The sequence below is a fragment of the Olea europaea genome, chromosome 4 (assembly GCF_002742605.1).
Source record: "Olea europaea var. sylvestris chromosome 4, O_europaea_v1, whole genome shotgun sequence".
In the NCBI taxonomy this organism is placed as follows: Eukaryota; Viridiplantae; Streptophyta; class Magnoliopsida; order Lamiales; family Oleaceae; genus Olea; species Olea europaea.
The window spans coordinates 11,412,202-11,432,573 of NC_036240.1; the positions used below are offsets into that span (position 1 = coordinate 11,412,202).

Below are 20,372 nucleotides of genomic sequence, written 5' to 3' on the forward strand. Positions count from 1 at the left end.
CTCAAACGAGAGTAAATCCTTTAGAAGATATAAAACAAACTAATTGGACAAGGTTTTGATAGCAACATCTGAGCGAACTTAACCATCAAACTCAAGTTCACACACATAATTATTTATTGCATGTTTAGTTCTGATTTTTTGCCACAAAAAATCAATTTTTTGACCATTATTTTCCTAAGTCAGCCATCATTTTTGGCTTATTCTTTCATAGGTGAGATCATTTTTCTCTTTAACGGTTAAAAAATAATTCTCATAATTACTACCGAACAAACCCTTAAATGTAATACTTTTCTCGTACGAGACTTAAGAGAGTTTTTGTGCATTCAGACTCAAATTAGTCAACCAATAGCGACATACACTTGTTGAACGTTAAAATAGACTCCTTTTAGCAACATGCAATTGGTTAATGTTGTCTTTTGCATGTTGCAAAAGGCCTTTTATCTTGTAATGAGATACATATTCCACTTTATAATGTAGAAAACAATCTCTAGAAAAATTCGCGAACCCTGATTTTCATCAAAATCTCAAACTGATCATTCAATTTCTATTTATTGCAATCAAGCTATTCATCCTCAATTTTGATGTAGAGACTACAGTAGATCACTTTGTCCAGTTTTATTACTAAAAAAAATGTCGTAAGTCTGACAACACTTCCAAAAAATGGTCATGTATAATCTATCAAAAATCAATTCTAATTCTTTTATATAAAAAGAGTGATTATAGGGTAAAAACAGTGAATATAATCAATTTCAATTTGTATCAATTTCTTAAAATTCAATTACACTAAAGATGAACCCCGAAGTATCACTACATACGTTAAAACAGGACCATTGTTGGTGGTCCATGGCTTTTTATGAACTCAAAACGTATAGTGACTTGATTGATAGAATTTCGCAACCAATGAATTCCATAGCGACGCTTGTACAAGAACTCGAAAATGATATATTCAAGCTTAGCTTCACCTACTAAGAGTTTATCATTGTTGTGCATTCACAAGATCAATTATTATTTTAGGCTAACATCAAGATTCATACTCTCAAGTGAATTTTCGGAGAATGGCTTTGGATTTCGTTTTATTTGAATATTTTTCTTTTATTCGTAAATGTGCTTAGTATGGTCAACTAATCAAAATTGAACATAACATATGGAAATATTTTTCTTTTATTCGTAAATGTGTTTAGCATTGTTCAATTTATCAAAATTGAACAATACTAAGCATATTTACGAATAAAAGAAAAATATTTCAAATAAAACGAAATCCAAAGTCATTCTCCGAAAATTCACTTGAGAGTATGAATCTTGATGTTAGCCTAAAATAATAATTGATCTTGTGAATGCACAACAATGATAAACTCTTAGTAGGTGAAGCTAAGCTTGAATATATCATTTTCGAGTTCTTGTACAAGCGTCGCTATGGAATTCATTGGTTGCGAAATTCTATCAATCAAGTCACTATACGTTTTGAGTTCATAAAAAGCCATGGACCACCAACAATGGTCCTGTTTTAACGTATGTAGTGATACTTCGGGGTTCATCTTTAGTGTAATTGAATTTTAAGAAATTGATACAAATTGAAATTGATTATATTCACTGTTTTTACCCTATAATCACTCTTTTTATATAAAAGAATTAGAATTGATTTTTGATAGATTATACATGACCATTTTTTGGAAGTGTTGTCAGACTTACGACATTTTTTTTAGTAATAAAACTGGACAAAGTGATCTACTGTAGTCTCTACATCAAAATTGAGGATGAATAGCTTGATTGCAATAAATAGAAATTGAATGATCAGTTTGAGATTTTGATGAAAATCAGGGTTCGCGAATTTTTCTAGAGATTGTTTTCTACATTATAAAGTGGAATATGTATCTCATTACAAGATAAAAGGCCTTTTGCAACATGCAAAAGACAACATTAACCAATTGCATGTTGCTAAAAGGAGTCTATTTTAACGTTCAACAAGTGTATGTCGCTATTGGTTGACTAATTTGAGTCTGAATGCACAAAAACTCTCTTAAGTCTCGTACGAGAAAAGTATTACATTTAAGGGTTTGTTCGGTAGTAATTATGAGAATTATTTTTTAACCGTTAAAGAGAAAAATGATCTCACCTATGAAAGAATAAGCCAAAAATGATGGCTGACTTAGGAAAATAATGGTCAAAAAATTGATTTTTTGTGGCAAAAAATCAGAACTAAACATGCAATAAATAATTATGTGTGTGAACTTGAGTTTGATGGTTAAGTTCGCTCAGATGTTGCTATCAAAACCTTGTCCAATTAGTTTGTTTTATATCTTCTAAAGGATTTACTCTCGTTTGAGTGCGAAGTAATTATAATATAATCAAGATTACGATCGTCTTATTTATTACGATATAGTCTTATCGATCAAGACGTGTGATGATGTGTCACCATGTTTGGTTTACCCTCCACTAAATCTCACATAATGAATGTCCCCACAAGAATGAGTAATATTAAGTTCCAATGTTTATGATTAAAGTAGTTCACACTTTTGATTGTTGGAGTTGGGCCTTGAATTATTCTTGTTTTAGATGTTTGATTTTAGCTTAAGCCATTTTCATTTTATTTGGAAAGCAACTTTTTAAAGTATATAATTAATTAATTCATTTTTAAGGTGAGATTTGGGGTTTGTTAAGAGTTAGTTGCTTTTTATCTCCATGAAGTTAATTAATAATTATGACTTAGTACAAACATAAAGATAATAGAGTTAACAAAACTCAAAGTTGATTACCATCCCATCAAAGTTCATTTTGCCATCAAAGTTAGTTCAACTTTGAAGTAAATGATTTGCTTCATTATCAAATACCAGTGGGTCTTAATCTAATTTAGTTGGTGATTTTTAAATTTTTTTTCTTCTTGATTTATCATTTTGTTTAGTATTTCATATTATGTAAATTAGATCTATATGTACATTCCATCATTTCAGTTTTAATAACAATTTAAAATATATGGTTGAAAAGTTGTGTATCCTATAAAATATACGGTTAAAATTAAAGATCGAATTTGATTTAAATTAAAATTTGAATTTTAATCCTGAACATGGGCTGCATTCCGTACAACTTCACCATGTTAAAAGTTGATAACTTAAAGGAATCATTGAATGCTTTACGTTTAGAAATATTATTAAGAAATTGTTGAAGAATGGGAAGTCTCTTCCAAAAATATGATTTAAGCCCTGTTTGGCCCCATTTTTGCCAAATTTTAATGGTTGAAATAGTGTATTTTTGAAGAATGTGTAGTTGAAAAAGAATGAAAAGTTTTTAGTTTACGTATAATATTATTTTTATAGAAAATTGTGTGGTTAAAAATAAGAGAGTAAAAAAAAATGATAAGGAGAATGGGGACCTAATGGGGGCTATAATATTTTCTTATGAAATGGAAGAAAGTCTACCAACTCTTTTAACTGTCAAAAGAGAAGAAAATGCTGCATTCGACTAAAATAACTGTTCACAAAAACTGTCACATGTATAACTATTTAACTATTACTCTTTTTGTTGGTCTTCTTCGTCAAATCAAGAAAAAAAAATTCAGAAAAAATTGTGTAACTTGAAAAATAATAGTTTGGATTCTTCACATTGCATCATTTAAGGGTCTATTTGATTGCAAGAATGTAATTTAAGTGGAAAGAAACAAATTTTAGGGAATTGAATTGCTTAAAACTTATTTTATTGAAAATTGTCAATTAGATATGTTTGATTGATATAATTTTCCACAAAAAAATTGAAATTTTGGAGATTTTGATGTTTGTTTGGCTTTATTTTTCATGAAAATTGTCAATTAAAGGGATATAATTTGTTACAATTTGGCATAGAATTTATCTCAATTGTTATATTAAAAAAAAAAAAAAAAAAATCTACCATCTATCACTCTTTCAAGTTATTCATTCTCCCTCCTTCAATTCAATCGATTACTGTCCAAAAATCTAGCTTTCATGTATTGAAAAAAAAAAAACCTTTCCAAATTCTTGTCTTTCCGTGGGAAAAAACATCGCGTAGTCCTCATTTCAATTATAAAAAAGAAAATCATAGAATTTGTGACGATCATCTTTGGGTATGTTTTTCCAAATTTTTTTTTTTGTGTACGAATCTTTTACCTACATTCACAATAGGAGGACAGATTCCACAAGTCTGAATTTTTAAATGCACGTAGGGCCCGTGCGCATGTGAAAGTAGGGTACCAATTTGATAACTCATTTTCGATACATATATATTTATCCAAAATTTGTTATATCAAATAGGGCCACCTACGTAAATATTCCAACCTTCTGGTCATAAACACATGTCAGAATATCTGGAATTCACGGGATATGGCTTCTTATTTTTATTCCTCCAAATAATGATAAATAAATTCTATTAACAATTCAAATTTTAGCTCTATGATAATTTTGAATTTACCACAATTCGCGATGTAATTAATATCTACCTTAATTAGATATATACTCATAATTTGGAGAGAAGTAACTTTAACATTTAAAACCTTAAAATATTTACCAAACCTTTTGAAATCGACAATCCTCAACTCAAATATTATTTTATAATATACTAGTGGTCGCACTCTAACAAAATAAACTACATTTTTGTTTTGTTTTAAGGTTTGATGGGGCTAGGAGAGGGCGAGCACCTTTTATTTTCAAGACTCGACCAAATTAAAAAAAAAAAAAAAAAAAAGGGTTGAACCCCAACCTTGAGGGCTCCCACCGTCCTGCCTCTAAAGTTTTGTGAGGAAGGTAAAATTGCGGGATATGCCCCAACAGGCCAGGAAACAAGAGCTGCCTGTACACTACGCTTACAAAGAGTCCAATTCCATGTCTCGAGAATCGAACCCCCACACTGCGGCTGTCAACAAAGCGTGAGATAACCTCACTTCTATCCTTTGCACCACTGAACTATGCCTCGAGGGGCAAGACTCGACCAAAGTTGTCTAGGCTGAGGGTGGCTTGTTAAGCGCTCAAGCTCGAAGGTAAATTGCGGGATATGCCCCAACAGGCCAGGAAACAAGAGCTGCCTGTACACTACGCTTACAAAGAGTCCAATTCCATATCTCGAGAATCGAACCCCCACACTGCGGCTGTCAACAAAGCGTGAGATAACCTCACTTCTATCTTTTGCACCACTGAACTATGCCTCGAGGGGCAAGACTCGACCAAAGTTGTCTAGGCTGAGGGTGGCTTGTTAAGCGCTCAAGCTCCGAGGACATTCAAAGGCTCCAAATGATCCCATGGAGATATGCAGCTTGAGGTGCATGACATCCCCCGTCCGGAAAACAAGATGATCTGAATCTTAACAAGGTTTTGACTTACAAATTACGACAACACATGTTTAGTTTCATGAAATTGGATTATCTCTATTTTGTCATCAAAGTGAAAGAGAACTTCTCGACTTTTTAAGTCATCCGAAACAATTAAAAGATCATATAATCTATTAATTTAATTATTCACCAATTAATTTGTATGTTACATCATCGCTACTTAATATAAGTTAAACACCGATATTTAGAAGATCACACACACACATATATTAAAAAGTAAGAATAATAATAAAGTTCAAAATTGTAATATTTCTCCCTTGCAATTTGTAGAAACATTTTTCATAATCAAAACCCAAAAGTTCGTTTGAGTACACATTCCCTACTGCCCCTTGCTTTTTACACGTGACCTGTAAACCACGTGAGTACATTCCTCCCCTCGTCCCCGCACGCGTACATAGATCCCACTCCACTCACACGTTTCCATTTACTCTAATAAAGGTCATAATAATTTTATTTTAATAATAAATATGTACTTTCACCTCCACCAAATATTTCGATTGTTTGGTTCAATTCATATTTTCGAAAAATAAGTCCATGTTTGAGCCACGTTATAGGAAAAAATGCATTATTCATGTCAAATCAATGAAAAATGTATAGTTAAAAAATAAGAAATTTTTTTAGATTTGTGTGTAATATTATTTTATTAAAAAATGTGTGGTTGAAATAATATCAAATCACTGTTGAAAAATTTATTTTTTTGAAAATAATGTGGCTCAAACAAAAAATATGGTGTTTTATATTTCATGAATTATGAAAAGTATTTCCAAACTTAAAAATTTGTGCGTATATATGTCCAATTCCATCCCGAATATCCTATCATTTCTTCCAAATCTTGTGTATATATATGAGTGTTCAATCGAATCCAAACATACCATTATTTATTTCAAATTTAACTTATATATATTAACATTTAAGCGTTATTTTTCTTTTATTTGAAATGCCAACTATCCAAATTTTACAATGTTTAAAAGCAGTAGTTGTGAAAAAAGTTGTTCACTTTGAAAATTGAAAAATTAATTTTTCAACTAATAGCAACATATTTAACTAATTACAAAAAAAAATAACTTGTTTGTCAAAATCTAATATCTATTTGATCACGTGCTACCAAATTTGTATAAAAAATGAAAAAATTACTTATCTTTGATAACAATCATTGTGTTCATGTCGAGAAATTATTTGGTAATATTATTTAATTTTTGTAACTAAATTGAATTTTCATGGAATTGATCCAATCAAACACTACTTTAGATATGTAATATTATTTAATTTTTGTAATTAAATTGATCACAAAATATTTTACCCACCACATATTTCACCGGCTTCCAGTTGTTGTAACGGTCTTATTTTCCGCTCTCTTCTTCTCTCTAAAACCTCTCATTAAACCCCACTATTCTCTACGTACATATACATTACCTGCATAACACAACTGCATTCATTCCACTACCCTCTCTTTCTACATTTTCCATATTTCTTACATGAAATTGATCTTAATTAAGGGAACAATTTAGGGTTAACAAGCTTGAAATTCGTTTGATGATGTGAAATGGTAGCTACTGTAACGTCAAACTCGAAGCTACCTTCACCAAACCCAAAGCGGATGCCATTGCTGCCTTCAGATCCCGGAAATGGAACTTTGCGCCGGCCAAAAGCACGGGAAGTCACTTCTCGCTACTTGTCTGTACAAATTTCGTCTTCTTCCAATTCTTCGTCGTCAAGTTCTAACAGGAGCACGACGTCTACTTCAAATACTACCGGATCATTGCCGACGATTCCGTCGAAAAGGTACCAATCGCCGGTGGTTAGTAGAGAGGGGGTGACGACGCCGCGGAATACAGAGAGGGCGGTGTCTGTGGGTAGGAGGCGGTCGGTGGCTGTGGAGGCAACGCCGTCAAATGCGGAGAGGATGCTGGTGACGTCGATGAGGAGTTTGTCTGTGGCGTTCCAGGGAGAATCGATTTCGATACCGGTGAGTAAGGCGAAGACTGCGGGAGGTGTGGGGACTCCGGGTGGTGGTTTGAGGAAAGGTACGCCGGAAAGGAGGAAGTTGACGCCAGCGTCGCCAGCGAAGGAGCAGCGGGAGAGGGAGAATTCGATGCCAAGTGATCAGCAGCAGCACCGCTGGCCGGGGAGATTGCGGAGAGACAATTCGAGTTTCTTTACTCAAAGTTTAGATTATGGCGCCGAGAAAACTAAATTGAATGAATCTGGGGCTGCAATCAAGGAATTGAGGAAATCTATGATTGATGAAAATGGTAGAAACAAGTTCGGTGTTACATTGAATCCCGAGACTTATAATTCTGAGGTTAGAATGACAAACAAAATGGAAATTGGATCAAATCTAGCTATTCCGATGAATACAGATACTGAGACCGTTTCACTGGAGAGTATTGAGAATGGAAGTACGACTCAATTGAGAGGAGTGCAACGGGGAGTTGTTGTTCCTGCGAGAGTTTGGCAAGAGTCGAATAGGATACATAGAGTACCAGACTCCTATTCACCCAGGTCAAAAATTAGTGGATTGAATAGAACACCAGGTCCATCAAAACTAAACGGTGCAAACAAAGTTTTGATTGAGAATCCTGTATCATTTCCTAGGGGATTTTCACTTCAAGGAGGCACGAAGCCAGCATCACCGAGTAAGTTGTCTTTGATGACTTCTACTCCATTGAGGAGGATTGATAGTCCGTTGAGAATAAGAAATGGAGCGGGGAACGTGCTGACTGATGATAATTCAAGCAGTATGTTGTCAATGATGAGCTTTGTTACTGATATGAGGAGAGGAAAGTTGGGGGAGAGCCGGATTGTTGATGCACATGACCTGAGGCTACTGTATAACCGGCGGCTGCAGTGGCGATTTGTCAATGCAAGAGCTGAGAAATCGTTGCTAGTACAGAATGAGATGGCAGAGGTATTAATTTCCACCAGTTGTTTTTGCCTTTTAATGAAATTGAAGATAATCAACTTAGTGTTTTTACTTTCCCGTGGCTCCCTATCATGCGGGGTTAGATTTATGAGATTGGAAATACCAAGAGAAAATGATCATTGAACTTTACATAAAGGTGGCTAAAGGTTTTTTAGTAGACTTGTTTCTGACTTACCAATAAGGCCTACTTACATAATTGTCGCTTCTAGATAAGTGCGACCATAACGGGTCTAACTCACGAGAATTAACAACAAAAATGTGTCTGAGGCTTCCACCTAAATGGGCGGATGGTTCTGTTTACTTCATTTTAAACCTCAGATATAGAGTTAGTATCTTCTAGTCCTACATATTTTATTTGATGTTATGCAAATGGAATCTTCATTGTGTTCGATTCCTTCTCTTATAAAACTCAAAAATGAATATAGTACAGGTCATACATTCAAAATGTACATAAGAGGGTAGGGTATACATTGGGATACATATATCTTTTAACTGCTTTTATTACTCTTTCATCCTTGGTTTCGAGTTCCTTTCCCCAAATAGAAACCATCTTATGCAGCACCAAAAGGATGATAAATAGAAATAGAAGAAAGATTCAGAAAGAATGGGGAATTAAGGGGAGGGGATAGAAGAAGAATTCAATAGAAGAAGGGGAGGGATGCACCATAAGCCACCAAAATAATTATTCATCCATCATCAACTGAAAATTACAATGCAAAATAGGTTTAAATAGCAAAGCAACCCTAACGAGCTTGGGTTCGAGCCCATACAAGTCCAAATTTAAATAATAGTCCAAGAAAATAAATAAAGCTTAAATAAAATAAGTAAACGTCGTCCGATATCCTCATCAACTCTCCCGGGGTGGGAGAAAAACTCGACCCTGTCGAGTTGATAGATAGTATAGGCTGCAGTTAATCTGATACTCCAAATGCTTCAAGTCAAGCCACGGGGGACGATCTTTCTGACGAACCAAGTAACGAAATTCCATAATTGATAGTACTGAAAACTGTAGCTTATTCCCAAGAATATGATTTGACCAAGGGGGCCGATCTTTCCTTCTAACCAAGTACTGATACTGGACTTCAATTAACCAATACCCATACACCTCATCTTCAACATTTTCACATGATTGTACATAATGAGAAGCATAAGAAGTACGTCGATTTACCCAGCAAACAAGGAAGTACTGAATTTTGCCATCATTGGTCAATACAACACGTTCATCTAAAATAACATCAATTTTATCTTTGTGTGCTGTGATAAATGGTATTAAAGTAGAAATATCAATATAGTCAAATTGAGGGTCCACAAATTTAGGTAGAAATGGATCATCAAAGGAAGTAATACGGTATTTGTAAGTAATGAAGTCCTCAATATTTAAAGCAGAGTGGTGGCTAAAATGTGATGAAAGGGCAATGACATGTACATTTGAACCAACATGCTTTAAAATTTTTAAAGGACCAGCACTACAAGCTTGCAATATGACATAATCCCCAATATTAAGTTCAAAATATTGTTTATGCGAATCAGCTTGAAATTTATGTAATGCATTACTTGCGTCATGTTGTTTATTGATCTCAATATGCAAGTCATGAAGATGATATACAAATGCTTTAGCTGACAACAACACACTAGCATGCGGGGACATGGGAATAAGTTCTAACGGTCGCCTAGACTTATAACTATGAACAATTTTAAATGGATTTAGACCTAGAGACCGATTCATAGAATTGTTATATGCGATGTGAATAGTTGGGGGGATCGAGTCCCAATTCTCAAGATTTTTCTGTACTAGAGACTGTAATAAATTGCCAAGACTTCGATTAGCAATTTCGATTTGACCATCAGTTTGAGGTTGTTCAGTAGTGGAGAATTTCGATTTAGTGCTAAGAACAAGCGACTGGATTCTCCAAGGGTGACTAGTGAAATCATCAAACTCTTTGAGTTGGGTAAGGGTATGACATATAACATGTGATCGAGAGTTGTCGAAAACAAGGGGTATAGTTTCTAAAGTCTCGAGAAGGGTCGGGATTCCACTTAAGGAAGTGTCCTCACCATAGTCATCAAAATCTTCAAGTTTAGGGCCATATGCTAGATCTTCTAACTACTCTTCTATTGCATTCTTTCGTTCTTCTATGACTAAGGCTCGGTTAGGACATTTGGAAGAGATGTAGCCAAAATCCTTACAGCTGATGCATAGCAAGTGAGAAGTCTTTGGAGTTTCACAAATTATACCCTTATTTTCCAAAATTGGAGGAACATTAGACGGGATAGGTCCTAGAAGGGACTTAACAAGAAGAAGTGGAGCCACATTAGACGGGGGAGGTCCTAGAAGGGACTTAACAGGAGGAAGTGGAGCCAATGAAATCGAAAGATGATTGCCATTACGCTTTCTACATGAAGAAGAAGATCTTAGACTATCACGATCTTTACAATTATTTTTCCAAATAGGAGGAACATTAGACGGAGAAGGTTTTATGATAGACTTATGATGAGGCAGCGCTAATGAGATGGGTGAACGACGATGACCACGCTTTTCATATGGAGTACTAATAATCAACTCATAATCTCGAGCTAAAGAATAAGCGTGATCAAGAGTTGTGACACCTCGAAGGAAAAGCTCGCGCTTAAGATCATCTCTCAGACCTTGGCTAAACCTACTCAAAGTCATGCTTTCATCCTCAATTAAATGACATTTGGTTCGAAATTCCTCAAATTGCGCGATATACTCAGTCACTAATTGATTTCCTTGTTTAAGGGCATTCCATTGAGTAAGAATTTCAAAATTATCTCGTTCTCGCTTACGAATCTGATCCCTATTCCTACGATCGCGTCGAAAATATTTTTGATCACTTTGTCCACGATGATATTGTCTATTATGAGACGCTTCAAAATTAGTGTCAGTTAGACGAGGGGTTCGCTTAAAATTGCTCAACTTACAGCTAGGTTCTTTCTCTCCTCACGAGTAGCAGTTATATTTGATTGGACAGTCGATAGGCTAATGGCAAGTTGTGCTAATTGTCTAGTGAGTGCATCAAATTGGGATGGATCCATGGTCAATGTATTGGAAATAGAGATGACAAGACAACCACTATGCAACTACATGCAATGTAATACCAGCTAAATGACGTACTATGATGAGATCAGTGAACAATACATGCAAGCAATGGAAAATAACTTGTACCATTTTTTTTAATTTAATTTTAAATATTGGGATTAATTAAATCCAAAACAAGCTAATACTGCTAGTACATGTAAAATGGCAAAGCAAGGGTCAACACTAGTCAAATTCTCCAATCAATTTAAGTGGGGAACAATGGAAGTCAATTCGGTCACTGGTGTCAATTCTATTAATGGTTTTGATCAAGTGAGGTTTAAGGCTAAAATTATCACAATAACAACAGCACAAGATTTTAATTGATGCAATTTTAAAAATGAAGCAATAGTATAAACCAATACTAAATAGAGATCAAGGACTCTCTGTTGTTTAGTTTTGATTATTTGTATGCCGCTTGATCTGAATTGTCGACTTATAAGCCCCAACTATGCTTCTGTTCTTCCCTTCGTATCCAATGGTTTTAGCCCCTGTAGACTGTAACTTGTGCTGGTTCTGGTGTGGACGTAAAACTGTGTGTAGTGATTGTGGCTTTTAGATTGTTGAGATGGACGAGAAAATATATGAGTGTGGTAATTGTGGTGGAAGTGTATGATCTTGGGTAGGTGGTGGTGGCCTATGGCGATGAAGTGGTAGTGCTCTGGATGCCTGGGTACAATAGATAATGAAGTGGTGGCGTGATGGTGATTAGAGGCGGCAGCGGCAAGAGAGTGGTTATGAGAGAGAAATCGGGTGAAACTGTGGGGTATTTGATTTTAATAGATTGGTTATAATCGGGTTTGGTTGAATATTTGGGACTGATCATGGGTTGAATGGTGTTGGGCCGATTGTGATAATATGTGATAAGTGGGTTGGATTTAGTGTTTATTGGGCTGAAAAGCAAGTGGATTAGCTAAATAGATGATGAGAGATGGGATGTGCGTTTAGTGGGCTTTGGGAGTAATTTGGGCCACTAGCTTATGGCCCAAGTGTTTTGATAAAAAAAAATGAATGGAGTAAGTTATAGAGATGGAATATATGGGTTGAAGGGCTAAGTAGGCTTGAATGCTAGGGTTTGGGATTTGTGGAACAACACCACAATTTTTTTTTTTTTTTATTTATGAGCAGCAGCAGCAGGAGGGAAAAAATGAGAATTTTTTTTTGAAGCTGATAATAAAAAAAAAAGAATTTTCGGGTGTGAATAGTACCTGTGAACAGTAACACGATTTTTTTTTTGGGGTTGGGATGTGAACTAAAATTGCAGAAAAAAACCTAAACTGAAATTTCCGTTTGTGAACAGTAACGTGAACAGTTTTTTTTTTTTTTTGGAACAACTATGAAGAAGCTGGAAAAATAATAATTTGGCTGCTCATGCTAAAAGTTTATTTGTTTGTGTTGTTCCACAAGTTCTTAGGAACGAAATAGAAAGAGATTTTTTGGATTGGAGATGAAAGATTACCCAAGTTTAGGCTCTGATATCAAATTTGATGCAGCACCAAAAGGATGATAAATAAAAATAGAAGAAAGATTCAGAAAGAATGGGGAATTATGGGAGGGGATAGAAGAAGAATTCAATAGAAGAAGGGGAGGGATGCACCATAAGCCACCAAAATAATTATTCATCCATCATCAGCTGAAAATTACAATGCAAAATAGGTTTAAATAGTAAAACAACCCTAACGAGCTTGGGCCCGAGCCCATACAAGTCCAAATTTAAATAATAGTCCAAGAAAATAAATAAAACTTAAATAAAATAAGTAAATGTCGTCCGATGTCCTCATCACCATCCCTCCAGAACTCAACACTCTCATAATAACCAAAACACTTCAATCCAGAGCCCAAGAGCTTATGTAGTTTGATTACATTTTATTGGTTGTTACTGTGAATCTCCTCCCCATTCCCCATGTACACACACTAATACAACACAGTCCAAAGAGGATTTTGTTTTTAATACCTTGCTATATTTACACTCTCCCTTACACCTATCTTTACATTCTTCCCCATGGCAACTTTTACACTCTTGATTTAAAACCCATTCATCATATTACTGTACAAATTTCCTCTACATAGGGGGAATGTCAACCAAGTTATCATGAAAGACGTACATATAGCCTTCTCTTTTAATATTTAGTAGTTTTCTTCAAAACATTTTGAAAAAGTCAAGCCTTGATACAGTAACTTAGCAATTTTAGCACTGTTTGATGAAGATTAAAATCAGATTTTTAGTTGAGTTTGATAAAAGTTGGTGAAATGTATGATTAAAAAGTTGTGAATCTCATAAAATATGTGACTAAAATTAATTGTTGACTTTAACATTGATTCAAATCTTGATTTTAATCCCTACTAGATTTTAATCCCTATGAAATAGTGACTTATTGTTCATCGTAGTTGTTCCTTGTGGTTCACATCAATGTATATTTTCTTTGTGCATAGAAATGTAATGGAATTCATGTTGATCAATGAAGGTTTATATTAGAGCATCTCCTATAGGTTCTTTATTTATAAAAAACATTTTTTAATTTAGAGAGAATTTTTCTGATTAGGAAAATGTTTATTGATTTTTCCTTATTGTAAATGTTCTCTATTTTGACTCTTAATTTTTATTTTCTCAAGAAATATCTATTGATTTCTCCTTATATTTTATATGCCAATGGTCAATCAATACAAATCTCATTTGAGTAATTTAAGAAATAGAGTATTGAGTGTCGCATTAAATAAAATCATTGTAAATTAAGCCCCTATTTGACAACAATTATAATGAGCTTTTTAAGAAAAAAGAATTTTCGAATATTGAATTTTTGGAAAATATGTGGTTAAAAAGTAGGAAATTGTTTTGAGTTTACGTGGAGAATATTTTATTGTGAGAATGTGTTGTTGAAAATGAAATTGAGGGAAGGAAAAAAAAAAAAAAAAAAGAGTTCTGTTTTAATGGTTGTCAAATAGTGGCTAAGAATAGAGAGTGGGTATCGCTCTCCAAATTTGAAAAGTCACACCCTCTTTCTATTTTAAAATGTTAAAATAGTGTCTATTGAAACTTATTTTTAAACATTAACTTTCTAAAGTAGGGAGCATCTTGGAAATGCTTCTGATATTTGACTCGACACATAGGAAGTGAGAGATGATATATGGGGAATTTTGCAAATTCATTAAATCAGGGAATGAGTTAAATAATTTTTTATTGTGCTGATGGATGAGAGTCAGGTTGAGATGGATCTTATAAAAACCAAATTTAGGCTGTTCAAGGGTCTGTGGCTGGGTATATTTTACACGGAGATTTGTTTTGGAACAAGAGACATAACTAGAGAGCTCTGTTTCCAGTTGATCGAACATGTCTTTCAAGTCAAATTAGGTCTTCTCTGTATGGAGATTATGATCTGATGATAATACTTGCATTTATTTATACAGACAAGTTTTCCTTTTCACTTGATGATTGATAATGCACATGCCCTCACTCTTGCTGTCTGCCAACGCTATCGCCTCCTTATATCTTTCTGAGAAATGGTATTCATTTCTCTGAGATGTTACCTTGTTCTTTTTGATTGGTTTTACTGATTTGGATTTTTGATGTAGTATTCTGTGCAAAAGAATTTTAATTCTTATGTTCTCATTACACCAGAGAAGTCTATATAATGCATGGATATCTACTACCAAAATGCGGCGTTCTGTCAAGTTCAAGAGGATTGAATTACAATTATTGAGACATAATCTGATGCTATATTCCATCCTAAAGGGACAGGTGAGACAGTTTTTCTCGAACGACTCTTTTCTAAAACTCCAGAGCTTAATTTCAGTAATTTATATATTTTTCAGATTCAATCTAGTTGAACTCAATTGGAAAATTATTTCGCAAATGTTCCTCTATTCTACTTTTATATGTCTGCTGCATGTCACTTTCTCTATACAAATTTTCAAGGTCTGATTTGATCTATTGTGCGTGCATATATGCGGATTACTTACTATAACGCGAGGTATCATTCAAATTAAATTCAAATGGGATGTTTCTGTTGATGCATCTATTTGACCACACAAGTATTATATTGTCTTTCAGTTCCTTCATAGTCTGTTAAAGGTCTCTGTCTCTTCATGTGGTTGTGTTTGAATCAAGATTGCATCGACATCCCATCCCCACCCGACAATTGTGTCTAGTAATCTTTGTTGACAATCTATAATCGACTGCCTGTAAGTTTATATTTCTCAACAGGTCTAGAACAACTTTACAATTTAAGCAATAGATTCAAGATACATGTAATAACGTAAACATTTATTGAGTACAAGGTTGTATTTGTTGAATGCAGGAACCGTATTTAGAAAAATGGGACTTGATCGACGTAGATCACAGCAATGCCATATGTGGTGCTAAAGAGGCATTAGAAGCCAGCATTATCCGCCTTCCTGTTGTTGCTGGTGCAAGGGTATGCTGGTGCTATTTCCTAACAACTACGACATTTCAGTTGTTGCCTCTTGGCCAACTTAGCATGTGCAGGACTTAAAAAAGGAGCTTTCTGTTTACTTTTCTGGGTTTCTGTAACTGCAGGCTAATTTGCAGAATGTGGAAGAGGCCATTTCTTCAGCTGTTGATGTGATGCAAACAATGGCATCTTCAATATGCTCTTTGTTAACAAAGGTGATTCCTCTGTTAAGCTGCATGAACAAAAATGTCAATTCAGTCTTTTCTGTTGTCATCTGGCATATTTATGGTCTGTTTTGAACCTACAAGAATTCCTCCAGGCCAAAATTTGAACAAGGTTGAACCAGTTCTCTTCACTCGTCACAATTGCCAGACTTGGTTAAAGTAAATTGGTTTGCATGTGTACTCATAAAACTGGTTTCAAGCTTGCCAAATGCCAAGTGCTACCTTGGATTTCTTCTCAAAATTGATCAAGTATAGATCTCAAGCATGACATTAGCCCCTGTTTGAGAACCATTATTTCAAAACTCTTTATTCTACATACTCGTTTTCAACCATACATTCACACAATAAGATACTCTGCACGTAAACCTATAACTTTTCCTTACTTTTTAATTACACATTCTCCAAAAATTCACTCTTTGATAATGTTCCAAGTTACATCTAGACATTTAATTTGAAATTGAGAAGTAATATTCTTTAAACTTTAAACAATGGGATCCTTACAACTCTAACAATCAGTATCTTGTATTCTTGTGGATGTGGGCTGTTATTCTGCTCATCATAGGAAGACAATTTCTGATATCAATGTTATTTCTGTGTTACAACAATAAAAAAAAATTATGTGTACTGCATCTATATCTATTTCAGTTTTGCAGTGGCCTTTCCTCTACTCATCATAAAAGATGATTTTTTTATTTTTTTATTTTTTAAATGTTAATACTACTTGGTTATGCACAACAAGCAATGTGATCTAAACTTAATGAACTGTTGCAATAAAGTTTCTGTCCCCCTTTCCCTCCGTGTAGCTCTTTCCTTCATTTGATTAAAGCGAAAACTATATAAAGTGAAGCAATATATATCTTTGCTTGTAGGTTTAGGTTTTCTCTTTTTTGTTTTATTGATAATGTGGGACTTAGACTTTATGAAGACAATGCTTAGCATTTCATTCCTCCACTTCACCAAAAAGAAATAAATTTTCTGATAACAATATGTGGTTTTATGCCAATGCAAATCTCATGGAAAGTTTGGACCTCAAAACTATTTGTTGTTGCATTTGAAAAATGTCTGCAAATACAAATCTATATCTCCAGTTACACTGGATTGGAGTGTCCACTTGTGGATTCAGGGTCAGTGATAACCTATAATGTGATTCTGATCTAAGGGAAAACAGTGCATTAATTGGAATACATATTTCGGATGGTGTTTACTTGAAATTAGATCTCTTACCCTGTTGGACTTGCATTTTTTCTTTTTTGAGGAAATGGAACCAGAATTTTTGCTTTACGATCCATTTAACCTTATTATTTCAATTCTATTGAATTATTTGCTCCCATAGGTTGAGCAGATGAACTTTTTGGTTTGTGAACTTGCCAACCTAAGTGCAAGAGAGAACAGTTTACTTGATGAATGCAAAGATTGGTTGTCAACAAGATTCTTACCCTTGCAGGTAAGCTTAAAGTGCAAAGAATTATAGACTTCGAGCATGATTGCCTTAGCTTCAAATGTTTAGTTTTAAGTTTATAAGTAAATAAGAAAGTTTGTATGTAAATAATTTTTTAATTTTATTAAAATTATAAATAAGTCACTCAGTCGTTCGATAAAGTAAGAGGTATTTCAAATTAGGTAACTTTTTCACTTAAGAAAAGAGTAACTCATATAATTAAATATGGAATAATGAAGTTACTTAAAAATATCTTTGACTAGTGTTTAAGCATATCTAAACATGCTGAAGCTGATTGGTTTCTGTAGAAAAATTCTGCACAGCACTAACACGAGTCATCGTACCAGGTGATGCATTGTAGCCTGAGGATCCAGTTATTACAATTACAACGTCTACATGCAAGCTCGACAAAGGAACTGTAAAGGTGATCTCATTTTTACTGCTTGCCTGAAATATTAAGATCTTCAATAGCTACTCCTTTTGTTTCCTGCACCAAGAAAGAGATGGTCTGGAAAGTATTTCATACTTGTCTTGGGTCGAAATGCCACAGAATGGCCGGATTCACGGAAATCAGATCCAAAATGTACTTTTATGCACATATTGTAGGAATTTTTCTTACTCAACAGCAAATTTAGAATGTATACAGGGCTTATTCTTATAGTTTGTTCTCTGCAAAGTGTTGTTTGGTCATGTTAGATTGTGCTTGTTTCGTACACTTTATTGGACGTGATTGGGCATTACATTAAACGGCTTTGTTCTTAATATTGTCGATTTATGATCCACCTTATAAAACAAACCAATAATGTCTTTCTCGTTACGTTCTTGTGGATCTAAATAAATTTGGATTTTGTATTTTGTCAAAAATAGGTTCAATTCTCCTTTATGTTTTACCCTCTTTTTGGGTGATCATATTGTGATTGTTTATTTTAAGTATTATTCCTTGTGTATAGAAAAAAATTCACAGGGCTCTCACATGGGGGTAGGCCCATGTGAATATTTTATTGCAAATATAAACCACTTACAATAACGAATTAAGAAAATATAAATAAAAAGAAGGCAGAGTCAATGAAATCTTGCTTGGTCTTCACTGGGAATTTGAATAACTTCCCATTTGTTATGGCTTGGTCCTTTTACAGCAGATATTGGGGCACAAACCCAAATGTGTTCATTCATTTTGACTACTTTAGCATATTTTCTCATAGTAATTTCGACAATTCTAACCGTTGGAATAGACCATTTCGATACACAAAAAATAATCGATTTGAAAATGCTGTCAGAAATGAAATGTCACAATATTTTTTTGACACATGTCAAAGTGTTGGAAAGAAAAGAATATCTTTTACATATCCACCCAGTTTAAAATAGAAAGCAACGGAGCCATCATAGTATTTTTTTAACTCCTCTGAAAGGAAGGGTGGCAATTTGATCATTTATCCATCTGGGTCTGATAAATTCTATTTTTCTCTTTCTTCAATGGAAGGTAAGGGTCAATTTTATTTTAGAGCCGTATGCAATGCACAAAAAATAATGCCCGTGTTATGTGTTATCTCTAAAACTTCTATGAAATTTTCCGCTGTACATGTAGATTGGTTGTTATTTTAAATGGAATTGTTGGACAAGCTCTTGAAATAACTGTTCTTGAACATTACATAATTGATTTTTTTTTATTAACTACCCAAAAATGTCGATTACGAGAAATACAATTGAGTGTTTATCAGATGTATGGATTTTGGTACTTGTTTTAGTTTTCAGGTTCTATTGAAATCGAGATTTAGGTCATTTTAAAGATTCATTTTAGCAAGTAATTTTTTTATTTTTACTTTTTTCTTTTGTATATGAAAGTTTTAGGGCATTCTCAAGTCGACACAAAATACAATGTATGCGTTTGGTGCCACACATTAGGTAGGTAAGGTTTAATTTAACCCCATTTGGTAAAGTTAATATGCTTTATAATTGAATAAATCAAATTGTCACAAACAATATAGAGCAAGTTGTTGTTTCTTTAAGATTATATAATTAAAACAATAGTAAAGTCTCTTATGTGATCTATGGACAATTTCGTCCTGTTAAAAGGTGATAACTTAGATAAATCATTAAATGCTTTACGTTTGGAAATTGTTGAAGAATGAAAAGTGTCTTCCAGAAATATGATTTAATTTGCTAATGAAATGGAAGAAAGTTGACTAATTCATTCAACGATCAAAAAAAGAAGAAAGTACAACACTGGACTAAAGTAACCGTTGTCAAATGCCGTCACATAAATAACTAGTAACTAGTACTATTCAAGAATTTTGCCTCATGTACAAGCTCTATGTTCAAAGGGTCGGTATAGGGCACTCACATGTCCTTGCATTGGGTTGGGCGAAAGTGATTATTAAAAAAAAAAAAAAAAATTCTCCCACCCCACCCCCTATTGATTGTGAGTATTTTGTACAACAAGCAGAACTCATTATTCAAAGGCCCCTATTGATTGTGAGTATTTTGTACAACAAACAGAACTCATTATTCAAAGGGTGTGCATTCACCCTCCCAATATACAAGGAGAATAATCCTTATTCAAAATACTAGCTGAATTACATGCCTAGCCTACACCTGCATAAATATTCAAACCTCCAAATAATAAACAAGTCAGTTATCTAGTTGTCCAAGGATTTTCAATTCACGAGACATGGTTTTTATTTTCAAACATGCTACAAGTATAATTACTTTGATAGCAATTATGATAGCTCCCTCACATTAGGGGGTGGGGTCCATGATTAGAATAATCATGGGCCCCACATTTTTTGAGTGTGATGGAAACAAGTGTGGTACATATAACATTTTCCTTTTGTTTTTATTGCTCCAAATATTGAGAAAATTCTATTAAACCATTCAGACTCATTTGGTCCATTTTATTTTACATTATCAGATTTTAGCTTTATAATAATTTTGAATTTACCATAACCCATGATGTAA

The 20,372-nt window shown here is 34.0% G+C and overlaps 1 protein-coding gene across 1 annotated transcript; it reads left to right on the top strand.

Moving 5' to 3' along the window:
* Nucleotides 1-6,635: 6,635 nt before the first annotated feature.
* On the top strand, nt 6,636-18,213 carry LOC111393631 (QWRF motif-containing protein 2-like). The gene is made up of 6 exons (XM_023019261.1): nt 6,636-8,237; nt 14,963-15,082; nt 15,642-15,758; nt 15,881-15,970; nt 17,313-17,423; nt 17,765-18,213. The coding sequence occupies exons 1-6, from the start codon at nt 6,873-6,875 to the stop codon at nt 17,837-17,839; spliced, it is 1,878 nt and encodes a 625-aa protein (XP_022875029.1). The 5' UTR covers nt 6,636-6,872; the 3' UTR covers nt 17,840-18,213.
* Nucleotides 18,214-20,372: the final 2,159 nt, after the last annotated feature.

What these genes read in the sequence shown, in the direction of transcription:
- LOC111393631 (XM_023019261.1), top strand. Translation starts at nt 6,873, where the DNA reads ATGGTAGCTACTGTAACGTCAAACTCGAAGCTACCTTCACCAAACCCA. An exon ending in TATGCTCTTTGTTAACAAAG is followed by an intron (nt 15,971 to 17,312) that starts GTGATTCCTCTG and finishes TTGCTCCCATAG; the next exon opens with GTTGAGCAGATGAACTTTTT. An exon ending in CAAGATTCTTACCCTTGCAG is followed by an intron (nt 17,424 to 17,764) that starts GTAAGCTTAAAG and finishes TCATCGTACCAG; the next exon opens with GTGATGCATTGTAGCCTGAG.